Raw genomic sequence first — 18,954 nt, forward strand, 5'->3', positions numbered from 1 at the left:
ACATCAATGCATTACTGGCCCTGACTTAGAGCCACAATAGAGCCAGTTTCATAATAACATTAAAACACATAGATGAGATTAGAGAAGGGTAGGAAACTGGTGCCCATTGGCGGCCATATTGGCTCTGGAGCCCCATAGACATCAATGCATTACTGGCACTGACTTAGAGCCACAATAGAGCCAGTTTTATAATAACATTAAAACACAGATGGGATTAGAGAATTAGCAGGACAGTGGGACAGTGAGATACTTAGAGAGGCACAGAGACACAGAGAGAGAGAGACACACAGAGACTCTCCTCTCTCCCAGATGGCTGGCTAGTTATCCTATACTCTATCTCCTCTCTCCCCCTCTCTCTCCCCTCTCCTCTCTTTCTTCTCTCCTCTCCTCCCTCTCTCTCTCTCTGTCTCCTCTCCCCTCTCTCTCCTCTCTCCCCCTCTGTCTCCTCTCCTCTCTCTCCTCCCTCTCTCTCCTCTCCCCTCTCTCCTCTCTCTCCTCCCTCTCTCTCTCAGATGGCTGGTCACCAGTTCGGATTTTCGGACCCGGAACCGGCTCCTTCACTCTGGGCTCGACGTGTCTCCCGCGCGGGGGGCGGGGCCGGGGGCGGAGCCGGGGAGCCCCGCCCACTTTGCGCTGCGTCGCTATGACGACGTGCTGACGGAGGACTACAAGCTGCACCTGCGGAGGGCGCTGGCGAGAAAACACATCCTGGAAACCTTCAGCGAGAAGAGGAGCGCTCAGCCGCTCTGAGAGCTAAAATAAATCCATCACCATCATCATCATCATAAAATAAAATAAAGTGCTGTGTTCAAATGGTGCCGCGTTAAACCCGTCTGAAGGATTTAACACAATGTGATAGGTGTAGTAAAGTGTGGTAAAGTGTGGTAACGTGTGGTAAATTATCCTGTGATAAACTATACTGAAGTGTAGTAAAGTTTATTTTATATATAAATGACAATAAAACTGTGTTTCATGTATGATCTGATAGCACTGTAACGTCATTAATAATAATAATAATAATAATAATAATAATAATAATAATAATAATAATAATAATACTCGACTCACCCAGCTGCTTCTTATTAATGTCGTTTTTATTTGTTTTAATTTGATAATCGTAATAATTGATTTTTTTAAAATTCTTACAGATAAATATGATTCTTTGTTAGTTATGGAAATTCTATTGTCAAACCTGCATCCCATTTCATAACATCCAACTGTCTTTAAATACTAAATACAGGGTCTTAATACTGAATACAGGGCCTTAATACTGAATACAGGACCTTAATACAGAATACAGGACCTTAATACTGAATACAGGACCTTAATACTGAATACAGGACCTTAATACTGAATACAGGGTCTTGATACTGAATACAGGACCTTAATATTGAATACAGGGTCTTAATACTGAATACAGGACCTTAATATTGAATACAGGACCTTAATATTGAATACAGGACCTTAATACAGAATACAGGACCGTAATATTGAATACAGGGCCTTAATATTGAATACAGGGTCTTAATACTGAATACAGGGTCTTAATACTGAATACAGGGTCTTAATATTGAATACAGGACCTTAATACAGAATACAGGACCGTAATATTGAATACAGGGCCTTAATATTGAATACAGGGTCTTAATACTGAATACAGGGTCTTAATACTGAATACAGGACCTTAATACAGAATACAGGGTCTTAATATTGAATACAGGGTCTTGATATTCAATAGACTTATTGATGGGGTTCTATTAGTATTCAGAATTCAGCCCGTTGATAGTTTCTTTGTTAATGATAAAACGTTTCAATTTCGTGATGCAAGTTTGACACCCCCCCCCCAGCCCCCCCATCCCCCCCAGCCCCCCCTCCCCCGAATATATGAGTCAGGATGACCCTTGACCTTATCTTGACCTCCTCCCCCTCAAATCCCCTTTTAAAATACATTTCGTCTCCGATTTCATTATTATTATTTTTTTACACATAGAAAAAAATAAAACGTTTTTCTTTTTTAAATATTATTATTAATTTTCACAAACACGAGAATGAGAAACAAATCAATAAAAGCCAGCACTGAACATCCAAATGAAGCTCTCGGAGAAGGTATCTGACAGATTAATTCACATCTTGTATTTATTTAATTGTTTTTAAAGATTTCTATAGAAATAGCCACCAGCTGTTTGAAGGTCGTTTTGAATTAATTTCTTACAGATTTTTATAATTTTCAAAATAACATCAAAATATCAAGAAATTAATTCAAAATACATTCGAACCCTCGTTTCTCTCGCCTTTAATGCCAGCTTATTAAAATATTTCAATAATAATAATAATAATAATAATAATAATAATAATAATAATAATAATAATACTATCGCTAACAGGAATACCAGCTATTGTTATAATTATAAATATCTTATTCTTAATCTGATATTGAAGCATCTGGAAGACTTTCATTTATTTTAATTATCAGTTTTTTGTTGTTTTTTTCCTTCAGTTTCTTTTGCTACAAAAATGTCTTTTCAGATTCGAAAGCAGATCCGAACAATTTCAACTGCTCCCCCTCCCTCAACTTTGTAATTCTGTTTCCAATCCCTCCCTCCTTATCGCAATCACTCAAATATTGTTCTTATATATATATTATTTTTGTTGCTAAGTCTGTGCCCTATGGCAGGCAGCTGAACTGACGTGTTGAAATGCTTTGTATTGCGATACAAGACCACAGCACAGCTCTAGAGTTAAAGAACTACAGCTCCCAGCATCCCTCGCCAGAGGCATGCTGGGAGCTGTAGTCCTATAAGCCAGGGCTGGAGCGATTCACTGTGTCTCGATGAATCGCGATGCTTTCTTTACATGATGTGTCGTAATAGAGGTCTGTATCGCTTGTGATAGGAGACCGCAGCATAAAGAACTACAGCTCCCAGCATGCCTCGCCACGGCCGCGGGTGCAGAGGCATGCTGGGAGCTGTAGTCCTATAGCCAGGGCTGGAGCGATTCACTGTGTCTCGATGAATCGCGATGCTTTCTTTACATGATGTGTCGTAATAGAGGTCTGTATCGCTTGTGATAGGAGACCGCAGCATAAAGAACTACAGCCCCCAGCATGCCTCGCCATGGCCGCGGGTGCAGAGGCATGCTGGGAGCTGTAGTCCTATAGCCAGGGCTGTCCCGATTCACAATACAATAACTAGGGCAGCGCAGCTAGAACTGAAGAGCAGCTCCTGAACTCACAGTCAAAGCAACACAAAACTATACAAATATCTGAAATACAAAGCCAGTGTTTGAGTGATTGCAGTAATAATAATAATAATAATAATAATAATAATAATAATAATAATAATAATAATAATAATAATAATAAGCTCTCAGGGTGATTAAGGGGGTGTCGGGAGGGGAGGGGGGGTATTTGTATTGTATTCTTTTCTCACTTTCATTGAGTTTTTGATAATATTTAATTTTAACATTGTTTTAGTTTTTCTGTTCCTGACTTGAAAATCTGTTTGAAATATTTCGACCCCTTTCCTCTCCTCTCCTCTCTCCTTTCTCCTCTCTCCTTCCCTCTCCTCCTCTCCCTTTTCTCTCTCTCTCTCATTCTCCAAATCACACGAGGAACAGAAACAGAGAGAAAGAAAGAAATGAGAAAGAAAGAATGAGAGGAGAAAGGAAGAGAGAACGTTGTTTCACATGGAGAAGAGGGATAGAGACAGACAGATAGATAGATAGATAGATAGATAGATAGATAGATAGATAGATAGATAGACAGCCCTTGTTTTTTTAAATAAATACTGCATTCTGCAGACAGAGAGACACAGAAAACAGTGTGTAGGTATGAATCCATCAAACCCCTCTCAAAATGTTGCCAAACACCATCGTGTTTTGTCAAATATCATCAGAAATCAAGTGATATCAGGAGAGAACTGGCTTATATCGTCTAATACAGAGTCAAATCAGTAAAATCAACTGATATCCCCTAGAGCAACAGATATCAAATACCAGCTGATTTAATCAAATATCAGGTGATTTTATTAAATACCCACTGATTTCATCAGATATCAGTTGATTTTATTAAATACCCGCTGATATCATCAAGGATTGTCGCATATCAGCACGAGTCGCCCCAGATTATGTAACATTGTCACATAGCACGAGATTTCATCAAATATCATTGAATACATTCAAATATCTCCCTCCCTCCCCCCAAATCACATTATCAAATATCACCACAGTCACATATCAGCTGATTTTGTTAATCAATCATACCATTCTGTCAAATATCAGCTGATTTTGTTCATAAATCATAAAATTCTGTCAAATATCAGCTGATTTTGTTCATAAATCATAAAATTCTGTCAAATATCAGCTGATTTTGTTCATAGATAACCAGACATGAGCAGATTTTCATTAAACATTGTGAAAAATCCCTCTTCTCTGTTCTCTCTCCTCTTGATCGCCTCTCTGGTCTCTCCTCCAGAATCACATCTCAAACAAAACGTCAGTCAAACATCACAGCGCAGCAGCTGACTTTCTCTGATATAAATCATCGATCCCAGTCGGATATCCGATGATTTTGTTATTAAATCATCAAACGTCAGCAGATAGCAGCTGATTTGGGTCCAAAGTCATCGATCACAGCTGATTCTGTTAACGAATCTTCAATCACAGTCAAGATATCAGGAATTAAAAATTGTCCGAAAAATTGATCTTCTCCCCTCCCCTCCCCTCCCCTCCTCTCTCTCTCTCTCCTCTCCTCTCCTCTCTCTCCCCTCTCTCCTCTCTCTCCTCTCTCCTCCTCTCTCTCTCCTCTCCTCTCTCCTCTCTCCTCTCTCTCCTCTCCTCTCTCCTCTCTCTCCCCTCTCTCCTCTCTCTCCTCTCTCCTCTCCTCTCTCCTCTCTCTCCCTCTCCTCTCTCTCCTCCTCTCTCTATCACCTCTCCAGCACTCTCTTCAGAGCTCTCTCTATATTCATTCGATGCCCCACCCGGTTCACTCCCAGATCGCAGTAATCCTCTTTGCTGAGCGAGGGCAGATGCGACCCGTCGATCTCGTTGTCGAGGAAACGCTCCCGGTGTTCCGCCAGGTTCAAATACTCCAGCCAATCGGCGACGTCGAACTTGGACCAGTACGGGAGGGGCTTGGAGGAGAAGGGCTTGTCAGGAGGGGAGAGGAGAGGAGAGAGGAGGAGGAGAGGGGAAGGGGGAGGAGCCTCCGACAGGAAGTGGGTCGGGGAGAGGGAGCGGGACGAGGAAAAAGAGGGTTCTGGGAGGAGAGGGGGCGAGGGGGAGAAATAGGGGTCCCCCAGCTGCCGGCGATGGGCAGGGGAGCCCCGCAGGTCGAAGAGGGAGGGGTAGAGCGGGGGGGAGGAGGAGGAGGGGAGGAGGGGGAGGGAGGAGGGGCGCGGGGGGCTGGGCGGGGGTCGGTTCGACTGGGGGAGCTGGGATGCGAGCGGGAGGGGAGACCTCCGGTGTCGCGCGGGGCTGGAGACGCGCTCCACTGAACGGGACACGTGATGGAAGTCGAGGGCTTTGTGACGGTGAGGGGGTCTGTGGTGAGGGGGGGCAGGGGAGCTGGGGAGGTAGGAGAGGGGGGGAGCCGTGGGGGAGTAGGGGGAGGCGAGGGGGGATTGGGGTTTAGGGGGAGACCAGGACTGGAAGGTGGGAGGGGGGGAGGAGCAGGGGGAGGGCTTTTGGGGGGGGCTGAGGGTTGGGGAATCTTGGGAGAGTCTAGGGGAGGGGGAGGGAGGAGAGAGAGGAGAGAGAAGAGAGGAGAGAGGAGAGAGAGAGGAGAGAGGAGAGAGAGGAGAGAGAGGAGAGAGGAGAGAGAGAGAGAGGAGAGAGAGAGGAGAGAGGGGAGAGGAGAGAGTTAGCAAAACAAATTAAATATATAATAATAATAATAATAATAATAATAATAATAATAATAATAATACATTTCAATAAATATGTACTTTGCTGGTAGTACACTAGCTGTGCACTAGATGGCGCTATCGCTAATATAAAGATGATCTCGTCCACATTAGTCTACGGCAGGCAGCTGAATTGACGTGTTGAAATGATTTGTACTGTGATAGGAGACCGCAGCATAAAGAACTACAGCTCCCAGCATCCCTCGCCATGGCCGCGGGTGCAGAGGCATGCTGGGTGCTGTAGTCCTATATCCAGGGCTGGAGCGATTCACAATACAATAACTACGGCAGCGCAGCTCGAACTGAAGAGCAGCTCCTGAACTCACAGTCAAAGCAACGCAAAAAAATATATATATAAGTGGTAACAAAAATGGTCCGGCCCGTTACCTGTGCCTGCTGCCAATCCGCTGCTGCGATCCCAAGGAGCCCGTCCCCCCCCCTGCTGAATCCAGAGATGGTCTGGTCCACGTCTCCCCTCCCATCAGCTGCAGTTTGGTACTGAGCTCATTGATAATACTGGCCTTCATGCTGGACATGGCTCCTCCCTTGAGAACATGGGCCGGGGGTGGGGGGTGGAAATACAGGGACGGCTGGGGCTGCGGCTGGGGGGGCGCCGACTCGTCAGGGTGGGGGGCCCACACCTGCTTCCGGTCGGGCGTCTTGGGCCTCTCTGGAGCTCCGAAATTGGCCTGGGACGAACTGTCGTTGGTGGTAGCCGTGGGATGCCTTCCCAGCGTCCTGGTCGGGCAGTGAGGTCTGGGGCGCTGTTTCTGGGGGTGCGTCGGGAAGGGGGGCTTGTCCATTTCGAAGGACTGGCCGTCCAGATAGGCGAGGTAGGAGTCCAGGAGCTCCGCCCCCTCCCTTCCCCCTCCCCCTCCCCCTCCACCAGACAAACTGGACAAGGTGGAGAAGCTGCTGACCGTTTCTAGGTGGTGGTCACTGCTGCTCCGGCTGTCCAGCTCCTCGATGCCAGAATCGGTCACCGTTTCCACGTTCTCCCCTTGCGAAGTCGGAGCGATCTGAATTGAGCAAACCACGTCGGAAAAATTGACGTGGGCCTCTTTAGCAGGGGGCTGGGAGGGAGGAGGAGGAGGAGGAGCCTGCACAGGGGGGGAGGAGTCAGCTCCGAGATTCCGGCCGGCGGATTGGTGGGTGGCAGACGAAGAAGAAGAAGGAGGAGGGGCTTGAGTCAAGTTGGCCACCTCGCTGTCGTAAGAGGTCAGGCTGGAGGCGGTTGAATCTCCGGCGTGGGGCGAGGGGGGGTGGGTCGGGGAGGGCAGGGGGGTGGCGGAGGACGGGGGGGTGCTGCCGAGGGTCAGGGAGGCGAGGGGGAGGGGAGGGGCCGGAGGGAGGATCGAGGAGAGGGACGGGGGCGGATCCTCGGAAGTTCTCAAGGCGGACGGGCGATGGCTGTTGCCGCGGTCGAAGCTGTTGGCGAACTCCAAGGGGGGCGGGAGGGGGTCCCCGAAAACGAACTCGTCGTCCGCGTCGACCGAGGGGGCCGGGGGGGGCAGGACCATCAGCCCCAGGCCCCCTTTGCCTCCCCCCGCGGCGCCGCCGGCTGTGGGGTCTTTCGGCGCCTCTCCGTTGTTGCTGCAGGACGGGCGCCGCTGTCTGTCCTCGTCCCCTTTCCGTTTCAGCTCCTCGTCTTCCGAAAACCGCACCCGGGAGGAGCCCCGGCCGCCCCCTTCTCCGCTCTCCCTCCGGTCCCACCTGCCCCCAGGGGGGACCCCGAAATTCCTGGGCGACTGAGGTCTCGAAATCCACGCGGCCGACTGCTGCTGCTGCTGCTCCGCACCCCGCTGACGAGAAGGGACCAAAGCCGGCTGGGAGGAAGTCCTTTCTCTCGCTCCTCCTTCCCCCCTCCGCCCTCTTCCTCTCCCCCTCTCCCTCTCTTCCGGGGCCCCTCCCCCTCCCCCCGCGGCCCCGCCCTCCTTCAGAGCCCTTTCCCTGGCCGCCAGAGCCAGCCCGAGGGGGGAGCAGGGGTCCAGCACCTTCCCGGTCAGCGGGTGGATGAAAGCCGTCGCCCGGCCGTAGAAATCCGCGGGGACGGAACGGGGCTCAGAGGGGTGTGCCAGGGGCCCGAAGTGATCCGGGGGCCCGCCCCGCCCCTGCTGGAAGTAGCTGTCTCCAGAGAACATGCCCTCGTCGATGGATTTGGAGGGGCGCAGCCGGGGGGATGGGGGCGGCTGAGGGCTGGACTCCTCGTCGGTGGACAGGAAGAGGGACGAGGATTTTCGCCTGGCTTCCTGGAACCTGGGGATCGATGACAGTTACAACGACAGCAGCATGAAGAACTACAGCTCCCAGCATGCCTCTGCACCTGCTTTGATAGCGAGGGATGCTGGGAGCTGTAGTTCTTTGCCCAGTTATTGGTTTAACACTGGTGGCTTGAGACTTTGGTATACAGCACTTTATGAACCTAAATGAGTTCAGTCTATATATTCATTCTATAAAGTCGGGTTTGGTAGGGGTTGGGGTTGGGTTGGGGTTGGGGTTGGGGTTGGGTTGGGGTTGGGGTTGTGTTGGATTGGGGTTAGGGTTGGGGTTAGGTTGGGTTGGGTCTGGGTTGGGGTTGGGTTGGGTTGGGTCTGGGTTGGGTTGGGGTTAGGTTGGGTTGGTGTTGGGTTGGGGTTGGGGTTGGTTTGGGTTGGTTTTAGGGTTGGGGTTGAGGTTGGGGTTGGGTCTGGGTTGGGGTTGAGGTTGGGGTTGGGGTTGGGGTTGGGGTTGGGGCTGGGGCTGGGGTTGGGGTTGGGGTTGGGGTTGGGTTGGGGTTGGGGTTGGGTTGGGTTGGGTTGGGGTTGAGGTTGGGGTTGGGGTTGGGGTTGGGGTTGGGGTTGGGTTGGGTTGGGTTGGGGTTGGGGTTGGGGTTGGGTTGGGGTTGGGGTTGGGGTTGGGGTTGGGGTTGGGTTGGGTTGGGGTTGGGGTTGGGGTTGGGGTTGGGGTTGGGGTTGGGGTTGGATTGGGGTTGGGGTTGGTTTGGGTTGGGGTTGGGGTTGGGGTTGGGGTTGGGGTTGGGCTGGGTTGGGTTTGGGTTGGGTATTGGTTTGGTTGAGGTTGGGTTGGGTTGGGATGGTTTCAGGGTGGGGGTGACTCGCCTCTCTCGGTCTCTCCTGGCCGCCCCCACGATGGCGGCCCCGAACTGGCTGGTGTAATCCACGCTGCTTCCCCGGGAGCGCGGGCCGGGCTGGGCGGCCGCCTCGTTCAGGGGCTCGATCTCCACGCTGCTGCCCCGGCTGCTCTTGCCGCTGCTGCTGGTGGACGGCGCTTTGATGATGATGGTGGGGATGGCGATGGAGCTCTTCTCCAAGGAGGGCTGCGCACTCAGGCTGTGGTGATGACGAGGCTGCTGTGGGGTTAGCTTTCTGAGGTCCTTCTCTCCTCCTCTCTCTCCTCCCCTATCTCCTCCCCTCTCTCCTCCCCTATCTCCTCCCCTCTCACCTCCCCTATCACCTCTATCTCCTCCCCTCTCTCCTCCTCCTCCTCCTCCTCCCCTCTCTCCCAGCGTCCCTCCTTCCACCTTCCCCTGCTTCACCAGCTGTGCTTTCCTCCTTTGGGGCTTGGAGGAGTACGGATTGATCCCACCGCTGCCCCCACTGCTGGAGCTGGGGCGCCCCCCTGCACCCCCTCCCCCTCCCCCTCCCCCTCCCCCTCCTCCTGTTTTCAGACCAAGAAGAAAAAAAGAGAAAAAAAATGTAAGAAACTTAAGCAACTGGGGCAACCAGGGAAATAATCAAAAGAAAGAGAAAAAAAACTACAGCTCCCAGCATGCCTCAGCACCAGCACTGATAGCAAGGCATGCTGGGAGCTGTAGTTCTTTAGCGCAGGAGAAAGCTAAAACAAACAGCTGCACAGTTTATAATGATTAAATAGAATAGCAGCTACTAAGAATGGCAATCAAATAGCTTTGCTGTATTAAAGAACTGCGGAACTACAGCTCCCAGCATGCCTCAGCACCAGCACTGATAGCAAGGCATGCTGGGAGCTGTAGTTCTTTGCACAGTACTCGCAGGTACAAATAGTAAAAACATACTATAGAACTTTTTAAAGTTTTTTTCAAACAATAGTTACATTCAGGATTTTACAAAACTACAGCTCTGGCCAAGAGTCAGAGGGAGGGGCGGAGTCAGAGGGAGGGGCGGGGTTATATAGAGGGGGCGGGGACTCTATGAAGCTGAGGGAGTTCATTCTATATAGAGGGGGTGGAATTCAATATGTTAACAAGGGAACATTATTCAGCAGCTTTCATTGGACTCTATGAAGCTGAGGGAGTTCATTCTATATAGAGGGGGTGGAATTCAATATGTTAACAAGGGAACATTATTCAGCAGCTTTCATTGGACTCTATGAAGCTGAGGGAGTTCATTCTATATAGAGGGTGTGGAATTCAATATGTTAACAAGGGAACATTATTCAGCAGCTTTCATTGGACTATGAAGCTGAGGGAGTTCATTCTATATAGAGGGGGATACAAAGCTTCTGAATGAGCCTGGGGGGGAGGGGGCGGAGTCACAGAGAGGGACGGGGTCAGGGAGAGGGGGCAGGGTCAGTTAAAGGGGGCGGGGTCAGGGAGAGACGTACGCAATTCAATATTAAACAGAACTAGTTCATTCAATATTCAGAGGGTGATAATGCCTAACTTCTACACTACAAAAATCTACAACCCGGAATCCTTCACCTTGAACCGAGCCCCTGTAATCTATCAGAAGTAATCTGTAATCTGTTTTTGTAATCACCCGCTGGCTCACCTGTGTGCTGCTGGGGAGCCTCTGGCTGGACATTGCTGTGAGACCTCCTCAGTCTCTCCCTCTCCCCCAGACCGGGACCCCCGGATTTGGGCAGCTCCGCTCTGCCCCCCGGGTGTTTGGGGGGCTGTCCGGACCCCCCTTTGGGGCCCCTTTGAGATTTGGGGTCGGCGTTCTGGCTGCGTCCCATTGACTGCGCCGGCTGGGTGAACTGGTTGGCTGAATGGAGAGAGGGGAGGTAAGGCTGCTGGTAGTGTTGCTCTCTGCCCCCTCCTCCTCCTCCTCCTCCTCCTCCCCCCCAGCCCGTGGAGGGTCCGGGGGTGTAAGGAGGTTCGGGGGGGGCTGTGGTTGGGGGAGGGGGGATGTCTTCAGATCCCGGGACAGAAAGGCTTCGAGTGATCTTCGCTGGTGGAGGGGTCAGAAACTGTTTCTCCTCTTCGGTGATTCCTGGAGGGAGGGATGGAGGGAGGGATGGAGGGAGGAGGGATGGAGTGAGGAGGGATGGAGGGAAGAGGGATGGAGTGAGGAGGGATGGAGGAGGGAGGGATGGAGGGAGGATGGAGGGAGGAGGGATAGAGTGAGGAGGGATGGAGGGATGGTGGGATGGAGGGAGGAGAGATGGAGGGAAGAGGGATGGAGGGATGGAGGAGGGAGGGATGGAGGGATGGAGGGAGGAGGGATGGAGGGATGGAGGAGGGAGGGATGGAGGGAAGAGGGATGGAGGGATGGAGGAGGGATGGAGGAGGGAGGGATGGAGGGAGGATGGAGGGATGGAGGAGGGAGGGATGGAGGGATGGAGGGAGGAGGGATGGAGGGAGGAGGGATGGAGGGAGGAGAAGAGAGAGAGGATTGAAAGTTCGCCCCCCTCCAAACGAAATCAGCCAACGGTATCCCATTGCAGCTGCCCTATACTTGTGCTACCATTGCCTCTCAGTGTAACACAGAACCATTATTGCCATTGCCATTGCAGAGCCCCTGTCTGTCTGTGTGTCTGTCTGTCTGCCTGTCTGTCTCTCTGGCTGCCTGTCTGTCTGTCTGTCTGTACATTTTATATATGTATTTCTTGTTATTTTATTTCATAAGAGCAAACACATAACACTGACAGACAGACCGACATAAACCCAGAAACATGAACATGGAAAGAGATCCTGTTAATAAAGCTAATAAGAGGTGAGAGAATGGATTTTAAAGATGGTCAGCGCTCCTTTAAAGGGAGGGGCCGGTGATCCTGTTAATAAAGCTAATAAGAGGTGAGAGAATGGATTTTAAAGATGGTCAGCGCTCCTTTAAAGGGAGGTGCCAGTGATCCTGTTAATAAAGCTAATAAGAGGTGAGAGGATGGATTTTAAAGATGGTCAGCGCTCCTTTAAAGGGAGGGACCAGTGATCCTGTTAATAAAGCTAATAAGAGGTGAGAGGATGGATTTTAAAGATGGTCAGCGCTCCTTTAAAGGGAGGGGTCAGTGATCCTGTTAATAAAGCTAATAAGAGGTGAGAGAATGGATTTTAAAGATGGTCAGCGCTCCGTTAACGCACAGACGGACAGACGGACGGACAGACAGACAGACAGCGATTTCTCACCGATAGATTTTTGACGTAACATCATACCAGCGTGATGGGGGTTCCCTGAGAGGAACGAGGGGCGCTCGTAGGGGACCCCAGAACTCGATGACATCACCCCAATCCCGGACTGGTCAAAACTGGGCTGTTAAGGGTTTAAAAGCAAAAAGCAATTATTATCACTGTGTGTGTGCGTGTGTGTGCGTGTGCGTGTGCGTGCGTGTGTGTGTGTGCGTGTGTTTTAATCTCGAACCTCCGTCGAAAAAAACCCTCGCCCCGGCGCCCGATCTCGTTTCCCAGCGGTCACGTGACCCCGTGACCCCGAACTCTCGTTAGCGCTGATCGTCTGCTGGGCAGCTGCCAAGATTTCATCGAGTTTATCTGAAAGAAAATAAAAAATTAATACTGAATACAAGACCTTAATACTGAATACAGGACCTTAATATTGAATACAGGACCTTAATATTGAATACAGGGTCTTAATACTGAATACAGGACCTTAATACAGAATACAGGGTCTTAATACAGAATACAGGACCTTAATATTGAATACAGGACCTTAATATTGAATACAGGACCTTAATATTGAATACAGGACCTTAATACTGAATACAGGACCTTAATACTGAATACAGGACCTTAATATTGAATACAGGGTCTTAATACAGAATACAGGGTCTTAATACTGAATACAGGGTCTTAATACAGAATACAGGACCTTAATACAGAATACAGGACCTTAATATTGAATACAGGACCTTAATATTGAATACAGGACCTTAATACAGAATACAGGACCTTAATATTGAATACAGGACCTTAATACTGAATACAGGACCTTAATACTGAATACAGGACCTTAATACTGAATACAGGGTCTTAATACTGAATACAGGGTCTTAATACTGAATACAGGACCTTAATATTGAATACAGGACCTTAATATTGAATACAGGACCTTAATACAGAATACAGGACCTTAATACAGAATACAGGACCTTAATACAGAATACAGGACCTTAATATTGAATACAGGACCTTAATACTGAATACAGGGTCTTAATACTGAATACAGGACCTTAATACAGAATACAGGACCTTAATATTGAATACAGGACCTTAATATTGAATACAGGACCTTAATATTGAATACAGGACCTTAATACAGAATACAGGACCTTAATACAGAATACAGGACCTTAATACTGAATACAGGGTCTTAATACTGAATACAGGACCTTAATATTGAATACAGGGTCTTAATACTGAATACAGGGTCTTAATACAGAATACAGGACCTTAATATTGAATACAGGGTCTTAATACTGAATACAGGGTCTTAATACAGAATACAGGGTCTTAATATTGAATACAGGACCTTAATACTGAATACAGGACCTTAATATTGAATACAGGACCTTAATACTGAATACAGGACCTTAATACTGAATACAGGACCTTAATATTGAATACAGGACCTTAATACTGAATACAGGACCTTAATATTGAATACAGGACCTTAATACAGAATACAGGACCTTAATACTGAATACAGGGTCTTAATACAGAATACAGGACCTTAATACAGAATACAGGACCTTAATACAGAATACAGGACCTTAATACTGAATACAGGACCTTAATATTGAATACAGGGTCTTAATACAGAATACAGGGTCTTAATACAGAATACAGGACCTTAATACAGAATACAGGACCTTAATACAGAATACAGGACCTTAATACTGAATACAGGACCTTAATATTGAATACAGGGTCTTAATACAGAATACAGGGTCTTAATACTGAATACAGGACCTTAATACTGAATACAGGACCTTAATATTGAATACAGGACCTTAATACTGAATACAGGACCTTAATATTGAATACAGGACCTTAATACTGAATACAGGACCTTAATATTGAATACAGGGTCTTAATACTGAATACAGGACCTTAATACAGAATACAGGGTCTTAATACAGAATACAGGACCTTAATACAGAATACAGGACCTTAATATTGAATACAGGACCTTAATACAGAATACAGGACCTTAATACAGAATACAGGACCTTAATATTGAATACAGGACCTTAATATTGAATACAGGACCTTAATATTGAATACAGGACCTTAATACTGAATACAGGACCTTAATACAGAATACAGGGTCTTAATATTGAATACAGGACCTTAATACTGAATACAGGACCTTAATATTGAATACAGGACCTTAATACTGAATACAGGACCTTAATACTGAATACAGGGTCTTAATACAGAATACAGGACCTTAATACTGAATACAGGACCTTAATACTGAATACAGGACCTTAATACTGAATACAGGATCTTAATACTGAATACAGGGTCTTAATATTGAATACAGGACCTTAATATTGAATACAGGACCTTAATACTGAATACAGGACCTTAATACTGAATACAGGGTCTTAATACTGAATACAGGGTCTTAATACAGAATACAGGGTCTTAATACAGAATACAGGACCTTAATATTGAATACAGGACCTTAATACTGAATACAGGGTCTTAATACTGAATACAGGACCTTAATACTGAATACAGGGTCTTAATATTGAATACAGGACCTTAATATTGAATACAGGACCTTAATATTGAATACAGGACCTTAATACTGAATACAGGACCTTAATACTGAATACAGGACCTTAATACAGAATACAGGACCTTAATATTGAATACAGGACCTTAATACTGAATACAGGACCTTAATACTGAATACAGGACCTTAATACAGAATACAGGACCTTAATATTGAATACAGGACCTTAATACTGAATACAGGACCTTAATACTGAATACAGGGTCTTAATACTGAATACAGGGTCTTAATACTGAATACAGGACCTTAATACTGAATACAGGACCTTAATATTGAATACAGGGTCTTAATACAGAATACAGGGTCTTAATACTGAATACAGGACCTTAATACTGAATACAGGGTCTTAATATTGAATACAGGGCCTTAATACTGAATACAGGACCTTAATACAGAATACAGGACCTTAATACTGAATACAGGACCTTAATACTGAATACAGGACCTTAATACTGAATACAGGACCTCAATACTGAATACAGGACCTTAATACTGAATACAGGGCCTTAATACTGAATACAGGGTCTTAATACTGAATACAGGACCTTAATACTGAATACAGGACCTTAATACTGAATACAGGACCTTAATACAGAATACAGGACCTTAATACTGAATACAGGGTCTTAATACAGAATACAGGACCTTAATATTGAATACAGGACCTCAATACTGAATACAGGACCTTAATACTGAATACAGGGTCTTAATACTGAATACAGGGTCTTAATACTGAATACAGGGTCTTAATACTGAATACAGGACCTTAATATTGAATACAGGACCTTAATATTGAATACAGGACCTTAATACAGAATACAGGACCTTAATACAGAATACAGGACCTTAATATTGAATACAGGACCTTAATATTGAATACAGGACCTTAATACTGAATACAGGACCTTAATACTGAATACAGGACCTTAATATTGAATACAGGGTCTTAATACTGAATACAGGGTCTTAATATTGAATACAATTTAATTGTAGAAACAAAATCAATGAATTTCTTACTCAGTGCCATTTGGTACACAGTCCTTTTCTTTTCTGTCGTTTGGTTTGAATCGTAATCTGAAACAGAATTGAAAATAAAACTGTGAGAATGTGTGTTTTTATTTCAGGTATATTTTTTATATATAGTTTTGTGTTGCTTTGACTGTGAGTTCAGGAGCTGCTCTTCAGTTCGAGCTGCGCTGCCCTAGTTATTGTATTGTGAATCGGGACAGCCCTGGCTACAGGACTACAGCTCCCAGCATGCCTCTGCACCCGCGGCCATGGCGAGGCATGCTGGGAGCTGTAGTTCTTTATGCTGCGGTCTCCTATCACAAGCGATACAGACCTCTATTACGACACATCATGTAAAGAAAGCATCGCGATTCATCGAGACTCAGTGAATCGCTCCAGCCCTGGCTATAGGACTACAGCTCCCAGCATGCCTCTGCACCCGCGGACCATGGCGAGGCATGCTGGGAGCTGTAGTTTTTATGCTGCGGTCTCCTATCACAAGCGATACAGACCTCTATTACGACACATCATGTAAAGAAAGCATCGCGATTCATCGAGACACAGTGAATCGCTCCAGCCCTGGCTATAGGACTACAGCTCCCAGCATGCCTCTGCACCCGCGGCCGTGCACAACTAGTGTATTGCCAGCAAACTGAGTAATAATAGCAATAAGAAGATGATGAAGAAGATGAAGAAGAATTGCTAGTTTCACTAACCTGTCTTTTTCTTCCATGGAGACGCTAAGTGAGAGAAGAACAATGAATTCAAATCAATATAGAGAGAGAGAGAGAGAGGAGAGAGAGAGGAGAGAGAGAGAGGAGAGGAGAGAGGAGAGAACGAGAGACACATACACAGACACACAGATAGATAGAGATAGACAGACACACAGATAGTTGATAGATTGACAGACAGATAGATAGATAGATAGATAGATAGATAGATAGATAGATAGATAGATAGATAGATAGACAGATAGATAGATAGACAGATAGATAGATAGACAGATAGATAGATAGACAGATAGATAGATAGATAGATAGACAGACAGACAGATATTTTAATAGGCATCTCTATGTGCAGCCCCTACCTTTCTCCACTGTCCGTATCCATGAAGCACAGCATTGAAAATGAAATAAAACGACAGGCATGAAATCAGCAGAGACATCACAACTGGACACTGAACTGATCTAGGAGTCTGGACCTTAACCACAGATCATTAGAGATGATTCATTATACATTATACAGAGGGTTTAGAGATGACCAGTTACTGTCTATGAGAGTCTGTGAGAGTCTGTGAGGGTCTGTGAGGGTCTGTGAGGGGCTGTGAGGGGCTGTGAGAGGCTGTGAGAGGCTGTGAGGGGCTGTGAGAGGCTGTGAGAGGCTGTGAGGGGCTGTGAGGGGCTGTGAGAGGCTGTGAGGGTCTGTGAGGGTCTGTGAGGGTCTGTGAGGGTCTGTGAGAGGCTGTGAGAGGCTGTGAGAGGCTGTGAGAGGCTGTGAGGGGCTGTGAGGGGCTGTGAGAGGCTGTGAGAGGCTGTGAGGGTCTGTGAGAGGCTGTGAGAGGCTGTGAGAGGCTGTGAGGGTCTGTGAGGGGCTGTGAGAGGCTGTGAGGGGCTGTGAGGGGCTGTGGGAGTCTGTGGGAGTCTGTGAGAGTCTGTGGGAGTCTATGAGAGTCTATGGGAGTCTATGAGAGTATATGAGAGTATATGAGAGTATATGAGAGTCTATGGGAGTCTATGGGAGTCTATGGGAGTCTATGAGAGTCTATGAGAGTATATGAGAGTATATGAGAGTCTGTGGGAGTCTGTGGGAGTCTGTGGGAGTCTACGAGAGTATACGAGAGTCTGTGAGGGTCTGTGAGAGGCTGTGAGAGGCTGTGAGAGGCTGTGAGTCTGTGAGGGTCTGTGAGGGGCTGTGAGAGGCTGTGAGAGGCTGTGAGAGGCTGTGAGGGGCTGTGAGAGGCTGTGAGAGGCTGTGAGAGGCTGTGAGGGGCTGTGACAGGCTGTGAGAGGCTGTGAGAGGCTGTGAGGGTCTGTGAGAGACTGTGAGAGGCTGTGAGGGGCTGTGAGAGGCTGTGAGAGGCTGTGAGAGGCTGTGAGGGTCTGTGAGGGTCTGTGAGAGGCTGTGAGGGTCTGTGAGAGGCTGTGAGAGGCTGTGATGGTCTGTGAGAGGCTGTGAGGGGCTGTGAGGGGCTGTGAGAGGCTGTGAGAGGCTGTGAGAGTATATGAGAGTATATGAGAGTCTGGGAGAGTCTATGGGAGTCTGCGGGAGGCTGTGAGAGGCTGTGAGGGGCTGTGAGAGTCTGTGAGGGGCTGTGAGAGGCTGTGAGAGGCTGTGAGGGGCTGTGAGGGGCTGTGAGGGGCTGTGAGGGGCTGTGAGAGGCTGTGAGGGGCTGTGAGAGGCTGTGAGAGGCTGTGAGAGGCTGTGAGGGGCTGTGAGAGGCTGTGAGGGGCTGTGGGAGGCTGTGAGAGGCTGTGAGGGGCTGTGAGAGGCTGTGAGGGGCTGTGAGAGGCTGTGAGAGGCTGTGAGGGTGTGAGGGGCTGTGAGGGGCTGTGAGAGGCTGTGAGGGGCTGTGAGAGGCTGTGAGGGGCTGTGAGGGGCTGTGAGGGTCTGTGGGGGTCTGTGAGGGGCTGTGAGAGGCTGTGAGAGGCTGTGAGGGGCTGTGAGGGGCTGTGAGAGTCTGTGAGTCTGTGAGGGTCTGTGAGAGGCTGTGAGAGGCTGTGAGGGGCTGTGAGAGTCTGTGAGTCTGTGAGGGTCTGTGAGGGGCTGTGAGAGGCTGTGAGGGGCTGTGAGAGGCTGTGAGGGGCTGTGGGGGTCTGTGAGGGGTTGTGAGAGGCTGTGAGAGTCTATGGGAGTCTATGGGAGTCTGGGAGTCTGTGAGAGTCTATGGGAGTCTATGAGAGTCTATGGGAGTCTATGGGAGTCTATGAAAGTCTATGAGAGTCTATGGGAGTGTATATGGGAGTGTATAAGGGGTATATAGGGGCAGTGCTGGTATATACTGGGTTGCTTGCACCATGCTTTGATTTTGTAGGAGCAATTGTAAGGGGGGGTTACAAAGAGGGGGCAGGAGGCAGGGGGTGGGGGGGCGT

The 18,954-nt window shown here is 47.9% G+C and overlaps 1 protein-coding gene across 1 annotated transcript in view; it reads right to left on the reverse strand.

Moving 5' to 3' along the window:
- Positions 1 to 1,073: 1,073 nt before the first annotated feature.
- Positions 1,074 to 18,954, reverse strand: part of LOC131728256 (SH3 and multiple ankyrin repeat domains protein 1-like) — a 40,525-nt gene continuing 22,644 nt past the window's right edge. Inside the window, 8 exon segments of the mRNA XM_059019353.1 lie at positions 1,074 to 5,718; positions 6,288 to 8,156; positions 8,999 to 9,557; positions 10,649 to 11,092; positions 12,226 to 12,349; positions 12,458 to 12,585; positions 15,875 to 15,931; positions 16,582 to 16,605. Of these exon segments, the coding sequence (XP_058875336.1) occupies positions 4,923 to 5,718; positions 6,288 to 8,156; positions 8,999 to 9,557; positions 10,649 to 11,092; positions 12,226 to 12,349; positions 12,458 to 12,585; positions 15,875 to 15,931; positions 16,582 to 16,605 (4,001 nt within the window). The 3' untranslated portion in view covers positions 1,074 to 4,922.

The sequence above is a fragment of the Acipenser ruthenus genome, unplaced genomic scaffold (assembly GCF_902713425.1).
Source record: "Acipenser ruthenus unplaced genomic scaffold, fAciRut3.2 maternal haplotype, whole genome shotgun sequence".
NCBI lineage: Eukaryota > Metazoa > Chordata > Actinopteri > Acipenseriformes > Acipenseridae > Acipenser > Acipenser ruthenus.